This window comes from Bos javanicus, chromosome 12 (genome assembly GCF_032452875.1).
Source record: "Bos javanicus breed banteng chromosome 12, ARS-OSU_banteng_1.0, whole genome shotgun sequence".
Lineage (NCBI taxonomy): Eukaryota > Metazoa > Chordata > Mammalia > Artiodactyla > Bovidae > Bos > Bos javanicus.
The window spans coordinates 21,842,499-21,864,579 of record NC_083879.1 but is presented as its reverse complement, the minus strand read 5'-3'; the positions used below and the strand labels follow the sequence as shown (position 1 = coordinate 21,864,579).

Genomic DNA, 22,081 nt, shown 5'->3' with positions numbered 1-22,081 from the left:
GCCCTTGCCTACTGCTCTGACGGCCTTCCCTACCTCTCCTCACCCTTGCTCATGGCATCCCAGTAACCTAGACTTTCTTCCTGTTCTCTGTACAGCCTTGCTGGATTGTTATCTTTGACAATCCCCTGGAGGAGGGCATGGCCACCCACTCCAGTATTCTTGCCTGGAGAATCGCCATGGACAGAGGAGTCTGGCAGGTTACAAAGTCCACGGGGTTGCAAAGAGCCAGACACGACTGAGCAACTAAGCACAGCACATTCTTGTCCCTGGAATAGCCTTCACAAAGATTGTTGTATGATTGGCTCTTTCATATCTTCCTAACTTAGCTCAACAGTCACTTCTTCAGTCACTTTCACATCTCATGAAGCCCACCTGCCCACTCCATCACTGCCTGAAATGATTTATCATTTACTCAACACACTCACTTGGAGAAATGGCAACCCACTCCAGTGTTCTTGCCTAGAGAATCCTGTGGACGGAGGAGCCTGGTGGGCTGCCGTCTATGGGATTGCACAGAGACACAATTGAAGCGACTTCGCGGCAGCAGCAGCAGCAACACATTCACTGAGCACCTTCAGGGGGCGCTATCTTATGCATGTGAGCTACCTCTGGGTAGGAACAGGCCTGCTCCTGGCCCCTTGGAGCTTACAGATCTCTCGCCAAACCTGTCTACATATTTATGTCAGCCTCCCTGGCTAGGCTATGACAGCAGAGACCTTGGTCAGCCTTCTTCACTGCTTTACCTAGTACACCATTGATGGCCAATCAGCATTTGTTGAATGAATAAGCAAATGTTCCTATTATTTATTAGGGTATGCAGAATTAACATTTTAAATTCCTATCATTGAGATCAGTTCAGTTCAGTCGCTCAGTCGTGTTCGACTCTGCGACCCCATGAATCACAGCACGCCAGGCCTCCCTGTCCATCACCAACTCCCGGAGTTCACTCAGACTCATGTCCATCGAGTCGGTGATGCCATCCAGCCATCTCATCCTCTGTCGTCCCCTTCTCCTCCTGCCCCCAATCCCTCCCAGCATCAGAGTCTTTTCCAATGAGTCCATTCTTCGCATGAGGTGGCCAAAGTATTGGAGTTTCAGCTTTAGCATCATTCCTTCCAAAGAACACCCAGGACTGATCTCCTTCAGAATGGACTGGTTGGATCTCCTTGCAGTCCAAGGGACTCTCAAGAGTCTTCTCCAACACCACAGTTCAAAAGCATCATTGAGATCAAGTTAATTCATTTACTATAAAAATGAGGCAAACAAGAAACCTAACATGGTAGCCACTGCTGCTGCTGCTGCTAAGTCGCTTCAGTCGTGTCCGACTCTGTGTGACCCCAGAGACAGAAGCCCACCAGGCTCCCCCGTCCCTGGGATTCTCCAGGCAAGAACACTGGAGTGGGTTGCCATTTCCTTCTCCAATGCATGAAAGTGAAGAGTGAAAGTGAAGTCGCTCAGTCATGTCCGACTCTTAGTGACCCCCATGGACTGAAGCCTACTAGGCTCCTCCATCCATGGGATTTTCCAGGCAAGAATACTGGAGTGGGGTGCCATTGCCTTCTCCGAATATATGAAGCAAATTACCTAGTACTTTATTCCTTTAGTGTTATAACACCTTAACACAGTTAATGTTATAACCTCTGTGTTTACCACACAGTAAATCCCTACCTACAAATGAGTTCCATCTTGAGAATGCACTCATAAGTCCAATTTGTTCATAAGTCCAACAATGTTAGCCTATTTACCCAACTAACAAGATGAGCTATATATGAATTGTAATAGGGTTATAATACGTTTCACACAAACAATATTCTAAAAAACAAGCAGAAAATAAAGGAAGTATTTTCCATCTTATAGTACACCTTGAAAAGTACAGTAGTACTGTACGTCAGCTGGCATACAGGGACACATTCGCATCTTTGAAAGCTCACAATTTGAAGGTTCGTGTGTAGGGGACTTACTATGTTTTACGTACAAATGTAATACATTATTGGAGTAGGAAATGGCAACCCACTCCAGTGTTTTTGCTTGGGAAAGCCTGTGGACAGAGGAGCCCCGAGGGCTACAGTCCATGGGGTCGCAGAGAGTCAGACACGACTGAGCATACACATGCACACATATAATACATTATATACTCAAGAACATCAAAATGACTTTATGAAAGTCACAGTGTAAACTTCTGGTTTCCAACCTTCCTGACTACTCAGCTTGCTTCTCTCTCTCTATGCACCAACCCCCAACATTTAGTTTCAGAGTGTTAGGTTTGCCTTTTGAACTGGTCCTGCTCTAAGTTCGTCTGATGCTGGTGGTCTTTGCTGGAGTGAGAGCCCCCTCCTTGGTGGAGTACCTCCTCAGAGAAGGGCAGCTGTGCTTCTTTCCTCTGCATCTTTCTTTCCTCTGCCCCCAAGCACCCTATTCTGGTGGGGTGTCACCTCCTTTGGCTTCCCAGGCAATCTCAGGGCTCCTCTCCTTTCTGTAACACATTCTCCTTCATGTGGAGTCATGAGAACCATTGGGAAACCTGTTCCCCTTCACCAGGCCACTGTCCCTTCAAACCAGCAGGCCAAGCCTCCCCACGTTCAGAATCTCTGAGAAATAGGCACCAGTCCTCATGTTTATGAGACCCTTGAACTCCAACTGTCCCAAGACACACCCCAAGCTCTTCTAAAGATCATCACTGAGCAGGTTGTGCTTAGCTCGGCTGGGACAGTAAGTGCACCGCAGAGGGTGCAAGCTTGGCAGCTCAACCAGTAGCCAACTGAGGGGAGAGCCAAGTGGATTCCCTTCAATGTCTTGGTGACCAAAATGATTTTGTGAAGAGGAGGAATAGGCTTCTTGACACAAGCCCTGCCCTCTCCCTGCCTCCTCTCCCCCAGTTGGCCTCTGAAATACTTCATGGCCATGAAATACTTTTCCCTTCACCTGCTTAGGGGCTTCCCTGATGGCTCAGCGGGTAAAGAATCCACCTGCAATGCAGGAGACACAGGCAACGTGGGTTCCATCCCTGGGGTTGGGAAGATCCCCAGGATTAGGAAATGGCAACCCACTCCAGTATTCTTGCTTGGAAAATCCCACGGACAGAGAAACCTGGCAGGCTACAGTCCGTGGGGTTGCAAAGAATCGGACCTGACCTAGCGACGAAGCACGCAGCCCTCAATCAATTCCTCTCTCGGTGGAAAAGGAGGCTGGGATGGTGAAGCCTAGTGATGGATGAGGAAGCAGCAGGTTCTGCAACCTCTTGGTTAACCCTACAGGGAGGTGTTATTAACCACTTTGGTAACTCTAAAATGCCCTTCCCCACCCTCTTACACTGTTGGTGGGAATGCAAACTAGTACAGCCACTATGGAGAACAGTATGGAGATTCCTTAAAAAACTGGAAATAGAACTGCCTTATGATCCAGCAATCCCACTGCTGGGCATACACACTGAGGAAACCAGAAGGGAAAGAGACACGTGTACCCCAATGTTCATCGCAGCACTGTTTATAATAGCCAGGACATGGAAGCAACCTAGATGTCCATCAGCAGATAAATGGATAAGAAAGCTGTGGTACTTATAGACAATGGAGTATTACTCAGCCATTAAAAAGAATACATTTGAATCAGTTCTAATGAGGTGGATGAAACTGGAGCCTATTATACAGTGTGAAGTAAGCCAGAAAGAAAAACACCAATATAGTATACTAATGCATATATATGGAATTTAGAAAGATGGTACCAATAACTCTGTATACGAGACAGCAAAAGAGACACTGATGTATAGAACAGTCTTTTGGATTCTGTGGGAGAGGGAGAGGGTGAGATGATTTGGGAGAATGGCATTGAAATATGTATAATATCATATATGAAACGAGTCGCCACTCCAGGTTCGATGCACGATACTGGATGCTTGGGGCTGGTGCACTGGGATGACCCAGAGGGATGGTAACGGGAGGGAGGAGGGAGGAGGGTTCAGGATGGGGAACACGTGTATGCCTGTGGCAGATTCATTTCAATATATGGCAGAACCAATACAATATTGTAAAGTTTAAAAATAAAATTAAATTTAAAAAGTACTGACTCTTGGCATCCCATTGGACAAGATAAATCCTACTCAGCACCCTGTTATACTTTTTGGTATAAAATCACACATGTAGTTTTAACCCCATATTAAATGATTTATATACACAAGCTCCCAGGTATACAACATAAAGCCTTCTTTCTTTGGTTGTCTTGTTTGGTTCCTAGAAGGGGATTCTCAACAGGAGAATAGAGACAAACTTCAAATCTCCCATTGACCACAATGACCAAAATACATGAGAGAAGAAGAAAGATTTAAGAGCTGTGGGCTGGAGATAATCTACCATGACAGTTGCTAAGGCAACCATCTGTCATCATTGCTGTCACTTAGCCTGTTCTGGTTCATGGTGACCAAACTAGGAACTGCTCTTCCAGATCTGATAATGAAAATATATATTAAGTCCCTGAGCTGATGGCAGCACTTCTTTGGCAGTTCAAGTTGTATTTAATGTTTGTTGACTGAAAAACTGAAGGTATGTACTGGATGGCTGTAGATGTGAAGATGAGAAATGACAGGAGCAACCTGCAGGAGAAAATATGTTCATCTGATACTGCTGACAGTCTGTATTTCAAAGGTAATAGAACCAATGATAAGTATATTTTACAGCTTTTAATGATTGAAATAGAAAATCTAAACGTAAAAAGAAATCACCTTTACAGTTATTTTATTTTAAAAACATATATAAAATGTCTGCAATGCTTACTTTGGATCATTAATTTGGTAAGTGTAAAAGATTTGCAAGTTTGGTAATGTTTTCCACTTACTATGAGACATATTATTGTTCATTTGATCTCTCAAGGCATATTTTATGATCATTTTAAAAAATGGTTTTGATCTTAGATCTAACTGAAAGCATCATCAAAGAGTATGCATGTGACCCTATGAGTTAATAATTGAATACTTCTCACATTTAAAACAAATTAGCCAGGACTACCCTGATGGTCCAGTGGTTAAGACTTCACCTTCCAAAGCAGGGGGTTCAGGTTTGATCCCTAGTCAGGGGAATGCCTCATGGCCAAAAATCCAAAACATAAAACAGAAGCAATATTGTAACAAATTCAATGAAGACTTTAAAAAATGGCCCACATCAAAATATCTCAAAAAAAAAAAAAAAAAGGCAAGATAGTCTTTATAAAAATATCCATTGGAGATAGGCCCAGTTGTGAGAAAAGACACATGTGTACACAAGCGTGCGCATGCACACACACACACACACACACACACACACACGAGAGAAAGAGAGAGAAACTGTGTACACCAGCAAATCCCTTACTGGCAAATTCTACAACAATGATGCAATCCAATAGATTGATTACAAAGATTCAACAGGTAGTGACTAAAACCCACCATGGGCCTGGCCCTGGGCCAGGCAAGGCGCAAGTCACAACTTCCGGGCTTCAGCTGCAGATCACTGAGTAGATTAGAATCCCAGGGATGGGGGAGCCTCGTGGGCTGCCATCTATGGGGTCGCACAGAGTTGGACAGGACTGAAGCGACTTGGCAGCAGTAGCAGCAGCAGAGTAGATTAGAGACCTGAGAATTTAGCAGGTGGCTCCTCCTACCTCCCGGCCCCGCCTCCCAGCATTCCCTGCTTTATACTCTGGCAGAGCCAAACTGCTCCAGTTCCCCAGACCTGTTGTTCCGCTTTGCAGCTCTGCACCTTCAGAAGTGGCCTTCCTCCATACCGCTCCCCCTCACCCCTGGAATGCTCAGCCCGTCTAGAGCCGGCATGTGTCATGTTTTCTGGCTGCTTGAAACCGTTTGAAAACCCTGCCTACATTCAAAGCATTTTCTAATAAGTGGGTCTTTCCTCTCTAAGACAGAAGCCAGAAAACCCCCACGTTCCCAGCCTCCTTTTACAGATCAGGGTTCAGTCACGTGACCCAGGCTCCAACCATCAGCTGCACCCAAAGGAGAAACTCATTTGGAAATGAGAAACAGGAGGCCACAGGGACAGGGCCTGGCAGGACAGGGAGTGGCAGTGGCTTATCAGGCAAAGCTGGGAAAGAAGATGCTCACTTTGGAAAAGCAGTAGCAAGAAGGCTGAGGCCCTGACATAGATGGATCACAGGGACAACTATACCATCAGATGGGAAAATGGGACCAACTATAACGTCTAGAGCTCTTAAGGGACTACAGCATGGTTTCCACGGCTGACACGCTCTGCAGTGGGTTTGAGGACTTGTTTCAAGTCCTCAGGGAGTATCATCTCCCCATTCAGCCATCAGGAGAATCACCCAGAATCTTTTTAACTGGCTGCTATTTTGCTCTGTCAGCTAGAATTAGCTTCTGCCGACTGGAAGAGCCCTGAGTGCTACATTACGTTTGTTCATCTTCTTAAAAAAGACGACTTTGCCTTTCAAAACATACCCCGATAGGGGAATCTCCTAGAGGCCTGCCCTGAGATTCTCTTTTCCATCTTTTATTCATGCCCTTCTCTGAGATGCCACACCACTCACACCCCTTTGCTGCACACCTTCCCTGAATTATAATTATTTGTTTTTTCCTCTTCTGCTTGGACTGAGGGCTCTTTGAGGCTTGCCATTGTCTCTTTCTTTTTTAAATATTTGGAAAACCCGAACTCCTTTGACTGACCCAATATTTATCAGCTGGTCCTTTTCACAAGTTTACTGAAACCTGTTTTAGACCAGTCATGGTAACTTCATTCTCTTCCCAATGTTTATGTTTGGCGTAGCATGGCACCCAGTTTCAGGCCAATGAAATATAAGGAGAAGTTTGACAGAGGGCTTCTAGGAAAAAAAATTTTTTTTTCTCTGATAAAAAGTTGGTATGGGAGAATGCTTTCTGACTTTGGATGTTGTGTGTGAAAATGTCATAGGCAGAGCTGTGGCAGCCATTTTGTGATCATGAGGAAAAGAAAAGATAAATATAGAAGTGGATCCAGATGCCTTTGAGCTGTTAAATTAACCAATCCTAGAACTTCCTATCTCTAGAAATATTTTTATATTCAAAGTAAATATGCTGACAGCTGGACAGTCTATTACTTGTAGCCAAATATGTACTAAAACATATATGAGAATATGATTTTTTTATATTATGGCATACTATTTCCTCTTATTGATAACCCATTAAAGTTTAAGCATTTAGAGGCATTTCTCCTAATTCTTTGCTATAATAAGTTATCTTTCATTTTTAACATATTTTACCAATTCAAACCTAAGGATCTTAAAACATGTACCTTAGCTGATTTTCTTACTTTTGCTTGTACCATTAAAAAACTGCCAAGGAAAAGATAAATAAAAAAACTGTCCCCCTTCAAAACATTGCCCTAACAATGCTTTCACAGGACACAAATTACCCTCCTTTATCACACTGATAGAAATCCAAACATATTTATTTCAAATACAGATTCTATCTGATTCAAAACAAATTTGAGGGTTTTCAATAAAAGTTACATCACAGCCAAAAATATTCAATGGGAGTTAAAATTGTGTGATCAAAGCAGTTTCTTCTTTCTCATTAACAAAAGGTATCCTTGAATGAGAGATAATTTATGTTTCTGAATTATTTGCAGCTCCAGTTAACACTTTGTTAAAACACACTCACATGATATCAGGGCCCAAAGGCTTCAAGTGGTGAAATTCTTTCTTCTTTTAGTATCATTAACCAGCACATTGTGAAATTCTGTTGAAACAGCAGAAGCTCCCTTTTCATGCAGCCACTCTGTCTGTCCCCTCACCTCTGACCTGCGTCATACCTTCCCTCTCACCCCAGAGCCAGCTGCACTGATGTTCCTGGATTATGCAATCCCAAGTGCTGCACACAGATGCCTGGAGCAAAGAGGTCAGTGCATTGACTTCTTTGCTGTTTTGAACCTGGATTTGAAATATCATTGGGTTGACTAACCTCTACGGAGAGCAGTGATGCATGACTCTAAAATTTTCTTCTCAAGAGGCCAACAGGTCCCGGGGGAATAACCCTTAGGATGAAAACTTTCATGATTTAATGGCAGTCAGGTGATTTTTCAATCTTCCTCTGAGCTCCTGTGAGATGTTAAACCTTTTCACATCTACATATGTCTCTATTCCTAAAGCAAAGATAGCATACAGGGCCACCATTGTAAGAGGTGATTTTTAACAAAATATTATGAAGGGAGATATTATGGAGCTCTTTCCAGGAGAAAGGGTTCCTGCAACCCTCTTGCTTTTCAGAGGAGGCCTTCTGGGAGGTATTACTGTAGAGCATAGCAGTTAACAATATGAACTCTGAGTCCCACCTCTCCTCTTAGTAACTGTACAACATCAGTTAAGTCCCTTGACCCCTCTAGGCCTCAGTTTCTTCACCTGCGTCATTTTCCCGGCCATGGGGGTAGTAAGCCAGATAGCAAATGGAGAAGAAAACAGGTGAGAGTTTGTGCAAAAAGGCAACTTCGTAAATGAGGGGTTAAAAACTTGCAGGGAAGTTTCCTGATTGCTTCTTAGTTTACAGAATTGAGGCTGAGGGTTGTGAAGGAGAGGTGAGGGAGAGAAGAAATGTAAAAGCCTTGGGGAGAGTGATGAGAGTTAAGGCGCTAAAGCAAGACAGGACAAAATGTCAGGAGACCCTGATCTGGAGTAGCAGCACGCCACCCCCCACCCTCCCCATGCCGTATTGCTACTGCAGGCTCCCAAAAGCAGCGGGATTCAAAGGAGGCCACGACGCTGTCACGTGATAGCTGAGGTTTGGAAAGGCTAAATGACTCACTAAAGGTCATGGAGATTTTAACACAGGTGGCCTTGCTCCAATTCCAGGGCTTTTTCTAATCTGTAACAGGAGGTCTAAGCCTGCCTCTAGTTAGCTCCTTTGGGCCTCATGTTTCTGGTTTGCAAAAGCCACCAGGCCAGGTGCCACGGAAAGTGCCAATCCTCTAGGACATTATACTGAGGGTTCTTCTTCTCACTGGTTATGCTACATGTCACTGGGCAAGTCGCTCAAATGCCCTGGCTTGTTTCTGTAATTAAATTATGCTCCAGAAGCTTGAGTTCTAAAGTGCTGATTCTGTGAGAAGACAATGGTTTTCTGCCACATTGAGAAGGGCTCCCATGCATGTATCAGGAGGTCTGACACCCTCACAGCACTTCCTCACCATCCCCCGCTCAGGTCTATTCAGCTGGGCATTCATGTTTAAGCATTAACACGTACTCAGTCTCTCAGTTGTATCCAATTCGTTGTGAACCCATGGACTGTAGCTCACCAGTCTCCTCTGTCCATGGGATTCTCCAGGCAAGAACACTGGAGTGGGTTGCCATTTCCTCCTGCAGGGGATCTTCCGGATGCAGGGATCAAACCTGTCTCCTGAGCTGCAAGCAGATTCTTTACCCACTGAGTCACCTGGGAAGCCCTAACACAAACCACCTCAAATATTTGTCACTGGCCTTCACAAAAAAAAAAAAAAAAAAAAACAGGCTTCCCATGTGGCGCTAGTGGTAAAGAACCTGCCTGCCAATGCAGGCATAAGAGACATAAGAGAACCCATAAGAGACATGGGTTCAATCCCTGGGTTGGGAAGATCCCCTGGAGAAGGAAATGGCAACCCACTCCAGTATTCTTGCCTGGAGAATCCCATGGACAGAGAAGCCTGGCTGGCTACAGTCCATAGGGTCACAAAGAGTCAGACACGACTGAAGCAACTTAACACTTAGGACGCAGTCACCAAAAATCACTTTAGTTACACTGGCAGTAGGCCAACACCACATTCAAACAGGGCAGAAAGTTGTAAAAGAAAACTGCTAACACAGTTTAAAGAAGAAAACACGGTGTAGGAAAGGAAAATGAATGCATGATGTCTGAACCAAAGCACCAAGACCATGACTGTTAATGGAACAGCTGTGAGTCACAGATCAACACCCTCCCAAACGAGTGAGTCTTTGCCTGGGACACTAGAGAAAATTCCTCTACTCCCAGTGCACAACAGAAACCTTGAACTGTGCTTTTTAATGAAATGCCAGAGAGGTGCAGAACTAGTCTATAATTCATTGCGCTTGGTCATGCGCTTAGTCGCTCAGTCGTGTCCGACTCTTCGCGACCCCATGGACTGTACCTGGCCAGGCTCCTCTGTCCATGGAATTCTCCAGGCAAGAACATTGGAGTGGGTTGCCATGCCCTCCTTCAGGGGATCTTCCCAACCTAGGGATGGAACCCAGGTCCCTGCATTGCAGGCGGATTCTTTATTGTCTGAGACACCCGTTGGAAACTATTCTTAAAAAAGACAGAGTTACAGTTTCCATTGGTGGGTGTGCTTTTCCCAAATGTCATCTGTGTAGATTTCCTCGCGGAAGGTGGAATGGGAAATGTTTTGGGGTTTTGTTTTTACCGGCAATAAGCGAATGTATTTTTCATTTCAGTACTTTGGTGCTCAATTATAACATAAAATGAAGGCCTTGAGCCCCGAGTCCCAGCCAAGTCAACACCCTGCAGACTTGTCACTCGTCTAACTCCAGGCACTCCCAGCGCCCGCTCTGAAGTCGAGCTAGAGTCGAGCTCACCACGGGCCTCCGGGAACCGAGCGGGCAGCAAAGCGACGTGGAGGCCCCGACTCCCGGCCGGCCCTCCGGCCCCGCCAGCCCGGCCAGCCCCGCCCGCTCGCGGCCCCCGGCGGTCCCCGAGCCCGAGCGCGCCGCCGCACGGCGCCGACTTCCGCTTCCCCGGCCGGCGGGCGGGAGGCGCTGCAGCCCCGGGCCCGCGCCGCCCGCCCCGGCCGCAGGGGCGCTCCGGAGGCCCGGGGGCCGCCGCCGGCGGCAGTCGGGCACGGGAGGCGGGGCTGGAGGGCAGGGCCGCGGCAGACGTGGGTGTTAAGCCGCCACCCCCGCCGCCGAGCCAGAGCCGAGAGCAGGCGGCGGAGCGCGAGGAGGACGCGGTGGTAAGCGCAGCCCGGTCAGGCGCTCGCGGACTGCGGGGAACCTGCCGGGAGGGAGCGGTGAACGGGCGGGCCTTGGCGCCCGGGCTGCGTGACCTTCCCGGGCGGCGGGGATCCGGAGTCCCCGGGCCCACACGCGCCGCCCACGTGCCCGGGGATCCCGCGGTCGCCCCTTTCCCGCGCTCGGCCCTGGACTTCCCCGTAGACCCTCGGGCCCCGCGGCCTCCTGCGCGCCGCGGTCACCGCCCGGGAAAGGTTGTCCTCCTTTGCCCCGCTAGTCGTGTCACCCAGCCTCCTGGCTCCGCGCGGCGCCGCGCAGGGCGGAGGCGCGTATGAATGGGAGACTCGGGCAGGTTGCTGGGTAGAGTCAGCGGACGTTTAGAGCCGGGAAGAAGTTGGAAGTCGTCTCCGTAAGCTAACGCTTTGGGCGGACCGGGATCCCGAGCCCCCGAAGCGGGAGCTCCGGTATCGGCTGCTAAGCGGCGAGACTGGTTTGCATCCTTGCGCCCGTGGGGCGCCCCTCTCTGGGCGCTCTGATGGCGGGCGGCCTCCCCTCACCCCAGCTTCGGCCTGAAGCTGGAATCTTCCCTAAACTGTGATCTGGTGGGGGAAGGCGGGGGTCCTCGGATTCTCCCGCACAAGAAATGAATTTCCCCGAGGAATGGGAAATGTACATGGTCTTCTGGAGTGGGACTCCGCTGTAGTTTGAAAGAAGGATAAAGGGACTCCGCAAGGTTCAGTTTTTCTGTTTCAGTTGGTACTGAAGGCTCATAAATCAGTCTAACTCAGGTTGGTCAGTCTTAACGCCCTCAAACCATATGTCTTCCTCAAGCCAAAGCCATGCATAGTTTGAAACAGTTGCTCACATCTTCTGAGTTAATCTGTCAGTTTCCATCACTGTTAACAGTCCTAATGATTCTACAAGTAGTTATGTGCAGGAGTTGATGTGTTTAAGTCTGACTTGCCTAAAAGGGTTAAATTCGCGTTGATGACATAGTAACATCTGCTATGCCTCTTTCTTTCTAAGGGAGAAATGTACCCCCGCCCCCCCCCCCCCACCTGCCACGCAAATGAACCCCTTTGGATTGCCACCATCTGTGGCTCCTTTTCCCTCTAAAATGCAGGGTTGAGTGCTTTTTCTCCTTTTGATCAGGTGGGGATACTTTGGAATTAAGTATTGGTTGATAAGCACAGACCCAAAAGGTAAGACTTGCATTGAATGCTGTCTGTCGCAGACTTGTTGTATGACCTTGGATGAGCCATTGGCTTCCTCTGGCCTCAGTTTTTCCATTTGGAAAAGGAGGAGATTGGATTAGGACCCTGATATCCTTCTCTCACTACTGGATGGTCCCCGTCTTATCAACATTAGTCATTGGCACTGCCTCTCCAGGCCTATCGGTAACATAAAGTCTGTGGTTTTTATGTCTGAGTTACTTGCTTTATAAAATGCTGTACTTTTGTTGCTAGTTTTAACACTTTTTTTAAAGGGAGATTCTTGGTGTCTGGTCATTGACAACATATTTTAAGCGGTTGAAAAACTTCTTGGTGGCTAAAATTATTTTCTGCTGGTGATTAGGGTGAGGTTGGTACTCATGGATCATTCAGCCCACCCACCCCCTCTGAGAGGTGGCCTGACTGGGTGTGGTATCTTCAGTGTGACAGTTAAAAAGCGTTCCTTGTTACTCACACGTAAGAATATTCTGTTAAAGAACTACCTTTTCTTTTCTAGTCAATATTTATTTAAGTCAATTCCATGGCAACGGTTGATTTTTTTGTTTTGTTTTATTTGTCTAAAGGTAGAAAAGTGGACTCTGATTTTCCCAAACTTCTAGACTCCAGCTCAAACCTACTGAATCAAGATCTCCAGGAGAGCGGCCTGGTTATTTGAATATTTAACAAGTGTCCCAGCTGATTCTTACCAAGCAAATTTGGGGGCAATGGAGCAGGTGTTGCTACTCAAAATACAGTTAACACCAGGCATTATCAACCTCACCTAGGAGCACGTCAGGCAGGCAGCATTTCTGGTCCCACTTGAAGCCAATCACATCAGAATCCGCCTTTTAATAAGGTCCCCAGGTGATCTGTGTGCACGTTTATGTTGAGAGGCTCTGGAGGGAAGTCTGATGACGGGAATGTTTGCTGCTAATGTTTTGTAGTTCTAAGAACTCCTGGTGCATATTCACAGTTTATCATTGTATTTATCCAATATGGCTATTTCTGATTGCTCTCAGATTATGATAGTATAGACAGAGACCTTGTATAGACAGGGACCTCCAGCTTTACGGGCCCAGGGGCCCCCCCCACTGGTGGCAGAGTAGGCATTCAGACCCAAGCAGGTGTCACTTGGCAGAGCTCCTAACTCATTCCTTTTCAGACCTCCTGCTTTGTGGCATTCTTTTAGGGTCTCAGGCTGCTGTCTGAATTTGGAACAGAGCCTAGTGGATTGAGAGTTCAACCTAGGCCTCTGAAAAACTGGTTTGATGGGACTTGTGGTGTCTGCTTGGCTTGGTTGTTTGGCCTTTGTTTCTGAGAGTTTCAGAAAAGTTGGTTGAAGTCCCCCCACCTGTTGATGGAGCAGTGATACTCAGAAAAGGTTTTCAATCTCTTGTGTTTTTTATGGGGAGGTGATGGGTAGGGAGAAGGGGAGGCTGATGACTGAGCTGCTCTGACCCCCTTAGCCCCCTCCTCTGGAGCCACTCAGAGCCAGTTTCCCAGTTCTGTGAGGTTCAAGTCCAGTAGCTGGGCAGCCTAGAGAAAGGGGGGCTGCAGAGGCCCGACTGATGGTGAGCTCTGGCTTCCTCCCAGGGGTATGAGGTGCCCGTCATAAGCTCCAGAGAGTCACCCTCCACAGAGCCCAGCAGAGGAGCGGGAGAATATGAAATCCAACCCTGCCATCCAAGCTGCCATTGACCTCACGGCTGGGGCCGCAGGTAAGGCCAGAGAAAACCCCGTTCTCTGATCCTCAAGTACCTTCTGGGAGTGAGATCCAGTGAGCACATTGCCTCTGTCACTCCAGGACCTTGTAATGAATCCACTTAACGGGAATGTAATACTGTGTTGCAAGTACAGCAGAAGGTAGGCGTTACGTATATACAGTGGAATGTTCAGTTCAGTCCCCCAGTCGTGTCCGACTCTTTGCAACCCCATGAATCGCAGCACGCCAGGCCTCCCTGTCCATCACCAACTCCTGGAGTTCACCCAAACTCATGTCCATCGAGTCGGTGATGCCACCCAGCCATCTCATCCTCTGTCGTCCCCTTCTCCTCCTGCCCCCAATCCCTCCCAGCATCAGGGTCTTTTCCAATGAGTCAGCTCTTCGCATGAGGTGGCCAAAGTATTGGAGGTTTCAGCCTCAGCATCAGTCCTTCCAATGAACACCCAGGACTGATCTCCTTCAGAATAGACTGGTTGGATCTCCTTGCAGTCCAAGGGACTCGCAAGAGTCTTCTCCAACACCACAGTTCAAAAGAATCAATTCTTCGGCGCTCAGTTTTCTTCACAGTCCAACTCTCACATCCATACACGACCACAGGAAAAACCATAGCCTTGACTAGACGGACCTTTGTTGGCAAAGTAATGTCTCTGCTTTTGAATATGCTATCTAGGTTGGTCATAACTTTCCTTCCAAGGAGTACGCATCTTTTAATTTCATGGCTACAGTCACCATCTGCAGTGATTTTGGAGCCCAAAAAGATAAAGTCTGACACTGTTTCCCCATCTATTTCCCATGAAGTGATGGGACCGGACACCATGATCTTCGTTTTCTGAATGTTGAGCTTTAAGCCAATTTTTTCACTCTCCTCTTTCACTCTCATGAAGAGGCTCTTTAGTTCCTCTTCACTTTCTGCCATAAGGGTGGTGTCATCTGCATATCTGAGGTTATTGATATTTCTCCTGGCAATCTTGATTCCAGCTTGTGCTTCTTCCAGCCCAGCGTCTCTCATGATGTACTCTGCATAGAAGTTAAATAAGCAGGGTGACAATATACAGCCTTGACGTACTCCTTTTCCTATTTGGAACCAGTGTCTTGTTCCATGTCCAGTTCTAACTGTTGCTTCCTGACCTGCATACAGATTTCTCAAGAGGCAGGTCAGGTGGTCTGGTATTCCCATCTCTTAAAGAATTTTCCACAGTTTATTGTGATCCACACAGTCAAAGGCTTTGGCATAGTCAATAGAGCAGAAATAGATGTTTTTCTGGAACTCTCTTGCTTTATCAATGATCCATCGGATGTTGGCAATTTGATCTCTGGTTCCTCTGCCTTTCCTAAAACCAGCTTGCTGTTGCTGAGGCTGCTAAGTCACTTCAGTCGTGTCCGACTCTGTGCGACCCCATAGACGGCAGCCCACCAGGCTCCCCTGTCCCTGGGATTCTCCAGGCAAGAACACTGGAGCAGGTTGCCATTTCCTTCTCCAATGCATGAAAGTGAAAGGGAAGTCGCTTACTCAGCCGTAAAAAAGAACACACTTGAGTGAGTCCTAAGTAGGTAGATAAACTAGAGCCTATTATACAGAGTGAAGTAAGTCAGAAAGAGAAAAATATCATATATTAATGCACGCATATATATATATATGGAATCTAGAAGGATGGCACTGGTGAACAACCTATTTGCAGGGCAGCAGTGGAGAAGCAGACAGAGAATAGACTTCTGGACACAGTGGGGGAAGGAGAAGGGGGGACACATTGAGAGAACAGCCTGGAAACATGCATCATCGTATGTAAAATAGCCAGCGGGAATTGGCTGTATGATGCAGGGAGCTCAGGCCCGTGCTCTGTGACAACCTAGAGGGGTGGAAGAGAGTTTCAAGAGGACGTATGTATGCCTATGGCTGATTCATGTTGATGTATAGCAGAAACCAACACAATATTGTAAAGCATTTATCCTCCAATTTAAAAAGTTTTTTAATTGACAAAAATAAAAAGACAAAAAATAAGCCAACTAAGAGTCAGGGTAAAGGGTGGGAATGTCCCTGGTTCACAGCTAGAAGACTGTGAGATCACAGCTCAGAGCTGAAGCCACATGTCCATTGCCACGTGGCTGGGATACACAGGATTCTACTCCTAGCCTGGCATTCTTGAGAGCCCTTGTGTGCAGAAGTAATGCTGTACCATTTCTCCAGGGAAATCCCAGAGACTGTCCTTACTACCACTGAGGAGAGAACGGAAACCCTTAGAAATATCTTTGGTAAATAAGACTGACTTTTGACTGTGTCTTAAAGCCCTGAAAGGAAAGGAGAGGCCCCAGGCCTGGCCGGGGAGTGGTGGATGGGGTGAGTGCCAAGGCAGACTCTGTCCTCCGCCCCTGGCGGCCCAATAACTCCCGTCCCAGGCACTGGCAAGTTCTCGGCCACGCCTGCCACGCAGGCCACTCTTCAGAAAGGCCGCCTTTACTCAGTGAGAGGCAGATGACAGAATTCCAAGTGCTTGAGTGATGACTTGGTTCTTCGGATTCCTGGGTGATTTTACGGCCGGAGAAGCGCTGGAATGCCCACCACTTTCCCAGTGGAAACCCTGACTGCTCCTCGCCTCCTTCACCGATTCTTGTCACGGCTCCCTGGAGCGGAGAGGCCAGGGGAGTGGGTCGCCCCCTGTCCTCTTATCTGGGGGGGCCCTCCTGGGTCAGCAGATGAAGGGCAATCAGAGGGCTGCCTGCTCTCATCCTGTCATCTTAATTGTCAAAAAGAAATCAGGGATTCAGGGAAGCTCAAAGTATTTTTCCATGAACCAGACCTTGACCACGGTAGGCTCTTGAGGAAGTCTGGAGACCGTATGCTGCAAGACACTGATAAGAAGTGCAGGCAGGGGCACTCCCAGGTCAGAGGCCGCGGGAGCGGGAGCGGGGTGGGGTGGTGGAGGGGGAGGGGCGCACTAAGGGCTGCCTGGGTTCCCTCCTGAGGCCTTTCGCATGCTGAGTGCCGTGGGATTGAGCCCCAGGCCCTCGCACTGTCCCCTCTCCATCCCTTTAACCCCTGCCCCTTGTCATTCGCTGGCAGAGGACACCGACTTTGGCAACCATGGGCCCAGCTGCCTGCCTCGTACCCTCCCGTGAACGCTTGTGCTCAGTTCGTGTCTCTGCAGTAGGAGTGGGTTTCACCCCATGGGGGAAGCTCAGCTTTTGGAATTCTGTGTCTTTTCAGTCTGTCAAAGGTGTAGGATCTGTTGTGATAGAATTAAAGCATTTTTGCTTTTCCTGGAAAGGACAGGCATTTGAGTACTGCATTCATAACTGTATCTGCATTCATAATAGTAATCTGTAAAGATGTAAATTGCAACAGTATTGTCCGGAGTCTGGCTGTGTAAGGCATTCGCCAGTACACGTGCCTTTTTTTTTTTTTTAAACGTGTATAAGGCCCGTATAGGAATATTTAAAGATATAACTTGCAACAATATTGTCAGGAACCTGGCTGTGTAAGGCATTTGCCAGTACACCTGCTCTTTTACAGTGGTATTAACATGTATCAGGCCCTTATACACATTAGCATTTATTTTTTCTGCTAACTGTGGGTAGGTGTTCCTTCTTGCACTGCAAACCCAGGGTCGCCCCTCACTGATGTCATACCACCCTGGTTGTCTTGACATCTGAGGTCAGCAGGCTTGCTGGGTGCTAAGCCTGTGAGACACCAGGCAGAGGAGGTCCCTCGTGGTGACCTGAGAATGGGAAGCAGCCGTCCCATTTTTGAGAGGTTTCAGCCTGTGAGTGATGGAGCTAGAAGGGCCTTTAGAGACCCTTGACTCTACTGCTCTTGTATGTGTAGAAAAGGGGCCCAGAGAGGGATAGTGGATTTGTTCAAGGCTGCACAGCTGTCAATAGATGGTGTAAATAAAGACAGGGCAAGGACCTTGGCTGCCTGGTTCCTTGCCCCGTTCTGTGATCTTTTTTCTGATGCTACATGATGGCCAACAGTGTCTCCCAGAGGTGGGGATTCCTTTGGGGGCTTCACTGCCCCAGCTCTCTGGATGGGGAAACTGGGGGGCTTTGGGATTTTTCTGTGGCCGCTGCCAGGAGCAGAGGACCCTTAGTGCTTTGTAGACATGGACCACCCATGGAAGCGATGTGTGTGAGAGCAGAGGCAGCCGTGGTTGGAGGTGATGTGAGTGTAGCATCCGTGTGTTCTTTGGTGTGTGTGTCTTCTAGACAAACCTCCTCCATCAAGCAGTGTTTCAGTCCAGCTCGTCTACTCTAAGGCGCAGCTTCCGTGTCCGAAGCTGCTGTAGGAGCGATGCCAGGAAAAGATTGAGAGGCCCAGGCAGCTGGTTGGGGAAGATTTGAAGGCAGTGGTTAGGTAATTGGATAATTATTGAAACGAGGCAGCTTGGATCACAAAAGTTAAATCCCCTTAAAGGGAAACCTTAGTGGCATGCGAAGGTCTAGTAGTTTAACAACTATCAATGTAAAAGGATGCATTCTTTCCCCCGACTGCTCTGTTGCAATGTGCCTTGCTTAAGTAGTCGGGAAAGTGGCATTTTATTTTATTTTTTGGCGTGTGGGATCCTAGTTCCCCAGCCAGGGATGGAAGCCACACCACCTGTTGTAAATGGTATTAGTCATTCAGTCTTGAGTGCCTGATTCTTTGTGACCCCATGGGCTGTAGCCCCAGGCTCCTCTGTCCATGGGATTCTCCAGGCAAGAATACTGGAGTGGGTTGCCATGCCCTCTTCCAGGGGATCTTCCTTACGTAGGGATCAAACCCCAGTCTCCTGCATTGCAGGCAGATTCTTTACTGTCTGAGTTAGGAAGTCCTAACAACTGGACCGCCAGGGAAGTCCCCAAAATGTGGCATTTTTAGATCATTGAGGTTTATCCTTTCAAATGCCAAAATTAACAACAAACCATAAGCACTTTTTGGTTGGCATATTTTGAAAATGGCACGCCTTTCTGCACCACTAAGGGGAGCATTGACTGCCTGCCTCTGGCCGGTCAGAGGCTCTCCTTTCTGCGTGGGTGGCCAGGTCCTCCCGGGTGAAGGTCTGCCTCTCCATTCCCACAGGGCCTCCCCGAGCGCTGTCTGTCACCACTGTCACTGTCTCAGCCCTGGTGGATTTCCTCACCAGTTTTTCACCTGCTGGCTCTACTCTGTGGGGGACCAAAATCCACAACTACAACCTTGAGAAGATGTAGGTTGCAACACGTCTCCTGCAGAGGAAAGTGCCACAGAGACACCTACACAAAAGTGCAGAGAATGGGTCTCTTTGTTTTCTTTTTTGGGGGCTATGCTGGGTCTTCGTTGAAGCACACAGGCTTCTCTAGTTGTAACCTATGGGCTTACTTGCCCAACTAGGGGTCAAATTGTGCCTTGGAATCTCAACCACTGGACCGCCAGTGAAGTCCCCCTTTTGTTTCTTTTTTTTAATGAACTTTTAAAAATTATTTTTTGATTGGAGGAACCCCCTCTTGTTTCTTATGGAGAGCAAGATGATCAGAGGTCTGAACTCTAGGCAAATAGGGAAAGAGATAATTCCTGTAAATTATTCATAGCTTTGTAGACTCAACAGGTATGAGGACCGTCTTGGTCTTGGGTTAGTGCTGGTGTTCAGAATAGTTATCACCTCCTTGAGCAGGGCGTGATGAGTGCCATGACGGTGTCATTTGTCTGAGCTTCCCTGGTGGCTCAGTGGTACAGAATCCGCCTTCAGTGCAGAAGAGGCAGAGATGAGAGTTTGATCCCTGGGTCAGGAAGATCCCCTGGAGAAGGAAATGGCAACCCACTCCAGTATTCTTGCTGGGAAAATCCCATGGATAGAGGAGCCTGGAAGACTACTGTCCACAGGGCCGCAAAAGAGGTGGACATGACTGAGTGACTGAGTGACTGAGCCACAAGTTACGTAGGAAGTTAGCTTGCATCCATGGATGAAGGGAGAGAATTGTAGGTAGCATTGGAAGTACGTTAGCCTCCTACTTTCTCCCTGTTGGAGATGGAAACTGTTATAGATAAGCAGCAGATGGGTACTGTAGTTACCCAGATGTCTGTGCTGGTCAGGATGGTTGGGTGAAAATATGGAAAACTCCTGGTTAAGATAGGATTTTAATGCTCTGAATTAAATGCTTTTTTCCATGTTGCCCCATCTAGGCTGTCAAGATTATGAACCCACTTTAAAAATTCTGACAGTCACCTCTTCTTTTGAAATGATTATTTTTGACATGAGTAGGATCTTATTTCATTCTAGCTCATCAGTACCTGAGAGAGAATGACTCTAATTATGGTAACATCTTATTAAATTATATTCCACTAATTCAGGACTGGCGATGGTGTGGCAGGACAAAAGCAGAAACGTGTCATTGCTCTCCTAGAAGGGAGGAACAACGGCGATAGGATCATGGAGACCATACCTGTGCGTGCTTAACAGTTCAGTTTTCAGACTCTTGGGTAAATGTTCATCTACCAATAATTGGGAGTTATTCCTAACAGCCCTCGCTCCATCTCTACTTTCCACAGTGTAGTTGGAGTAACTTATTATGTCAAAGTTGTGAAATTATATTTCTGAAATTCTTTGTCAGTTTTCTCTGGTTCTTTTTTGTTTTGTTTTTAAATTGGAGGCTAATTGCTTTACAGTGTTGTTAGTTTCTGCTGTACAACATCCTGAAGCAGCTGTATATCCCTTCCCTCTTGAGTCTCTGTCCCACCCCTCTAGGTCATCACAGAGCGCCGAGCTGAGCTCCCAGCTATCAGCAGCTTCCCACTAGCTATCTCTTTTACATATGGCAGTGTGTATACATCGGTGCCACACTCTCAATTTGTCTCACCCTCCTGTGTCCACAGGTCTGCATCTGTGTCTCTATTCCTGCCCTGCAAATAGGTTCATCGGTACCATTTTTCTAGAGTCCGTATGTATACATTAATGCACATTATTTGTTTTTCTGGCTTCGTTCTCTAGGTTCATCCATGTCGCTGCAAACAACTCAGTTTCATTCCTTTTTATGGCTGAGTAATATTCCATTGTATATATGTACCACATTTTCTTTATCCATTCATCTGTCTATGGACATCTAGGTTGCTTGCCTTCTCTTCAGCTTTGCTGAGGCTTTAATAACCTCATCCAGTGGTTGTGTGTCCTGGCACAAGTACAGGACATCCTGGCCCAAGGGGAGGTAGAAGAGTTCACCAGGGACAGTTCCCCAAATGCTGACCCAGCCCAGGGTCTGGGGATATCACAGGGTGTATGTTGTTCGGTCGCTAAGTTGTGTCCACCTGTTTGTGACCCCCATGAACTGCAGCACACCAGGCTTCCCTATCCTTCACTATCTCCTGGAGTTTTCCATGTTTTTCATGTCTATTAAGTCAGTGCTGCCATCCAAGCATTTCAACCATTTCATCTTTGTTGCACCCTTCTCTTGCCCTCACACTTTTCCCAGCATAAGTTAAGGGTCTTTTCCAATGAGTTGCAGGGTTTATAAATCATTCACTTCCTCACATCAGAGTTGTAATTGAATGCAATTTAGATTTTGCTGTATTTAATACTCTTAACAGTATAAAAGCATATAAATATGTGTGCTAAGCTATAAAGAAAGGTAAGCGCTGAAGAATTGATGCTTTTGAACTGTGGTGTTGGAGAAGACTCGTGAGAGTCCCTTGGACTGCAAGGAGATCCAACCAGTCCATCCTAAAGGAGATCAGTCCTGGGTGTTCATTGGAAGAACTGATGTTGAAGCTGAAACTCCAGTACTCTGGCCACCCAATGCAAAGAGCTGACACATTGAAAAGACCCTGATGCTGGGAAAGATTGAGGGCAGGAGAAGAAGGGGATGACAGAGGATGAGATGGTTGGATGGCATCACCAAGTCAATGGACGTGAGTTTGGGTAAACTCCAGGAGTTGGTGATGGACAGGGAGGCCTGGCATGCTGCGGTTCATGGGGTCGCAAAGAGTCAGACATGACTGAGCGACTAAACTGAACTGAAGCAAGGCAAGTTTCAGTCTAGTTCCTGTCTGAATACAAGTCATTAGAGTCCAGATAAGAGGTTTTCGCATAGGGTCAAACATTTAGCTCTTTGGGGACTAATTAGGCTCTTTGTTTTCTTTCTCTGTGGCCTAGTCTCCTGTTATTTTTCTGATAGTCATCAGGACCACTGGGCAACAGACAGAGGAGTGATGAACTCTTTCCAGACCATTCCTCTCCCCTTCCTTTTATGTGGATGCACACACAGTTAACCCCTATAAATTAACCCC

General features: G+C 47.2%; 1 protein-coding gene across 2 annotated transcripts in view; it reads left to right on the top strand.

The window, feature by feature from the left end:
* The first annotated feature begins 10,751 nt into the window (after positions 1-10,751).
* The window catches only part of SLC25A15 (solute carrier family 25 member 15), a 32,463-nt gene continuing 21,133 nt past the window's right edge, over positions 10,752-22,081 (top strand). Inside the window, exons 1-2 of one of the 2 annotated variants that reach the window (XM_061434707.1) lie at positions 10,752-10,919; positions 13,722-13,846. In XM_061434707.1, the coding sequence (XP_061290691.1) occupies positions 13,792-13,846 (55 nt within the window). In that variant the 5' untranslated portion in view covers positions 10,752-10,919; positions 13,722-13,791. Of the gene's footprint in view, positions 10,920-10,972; positions 11,327-13,721; positions 13,847-22,081 lie in introns of those variants that run through there. The other variant, XM_061434709.1, reaches the window with a different exon arrangement.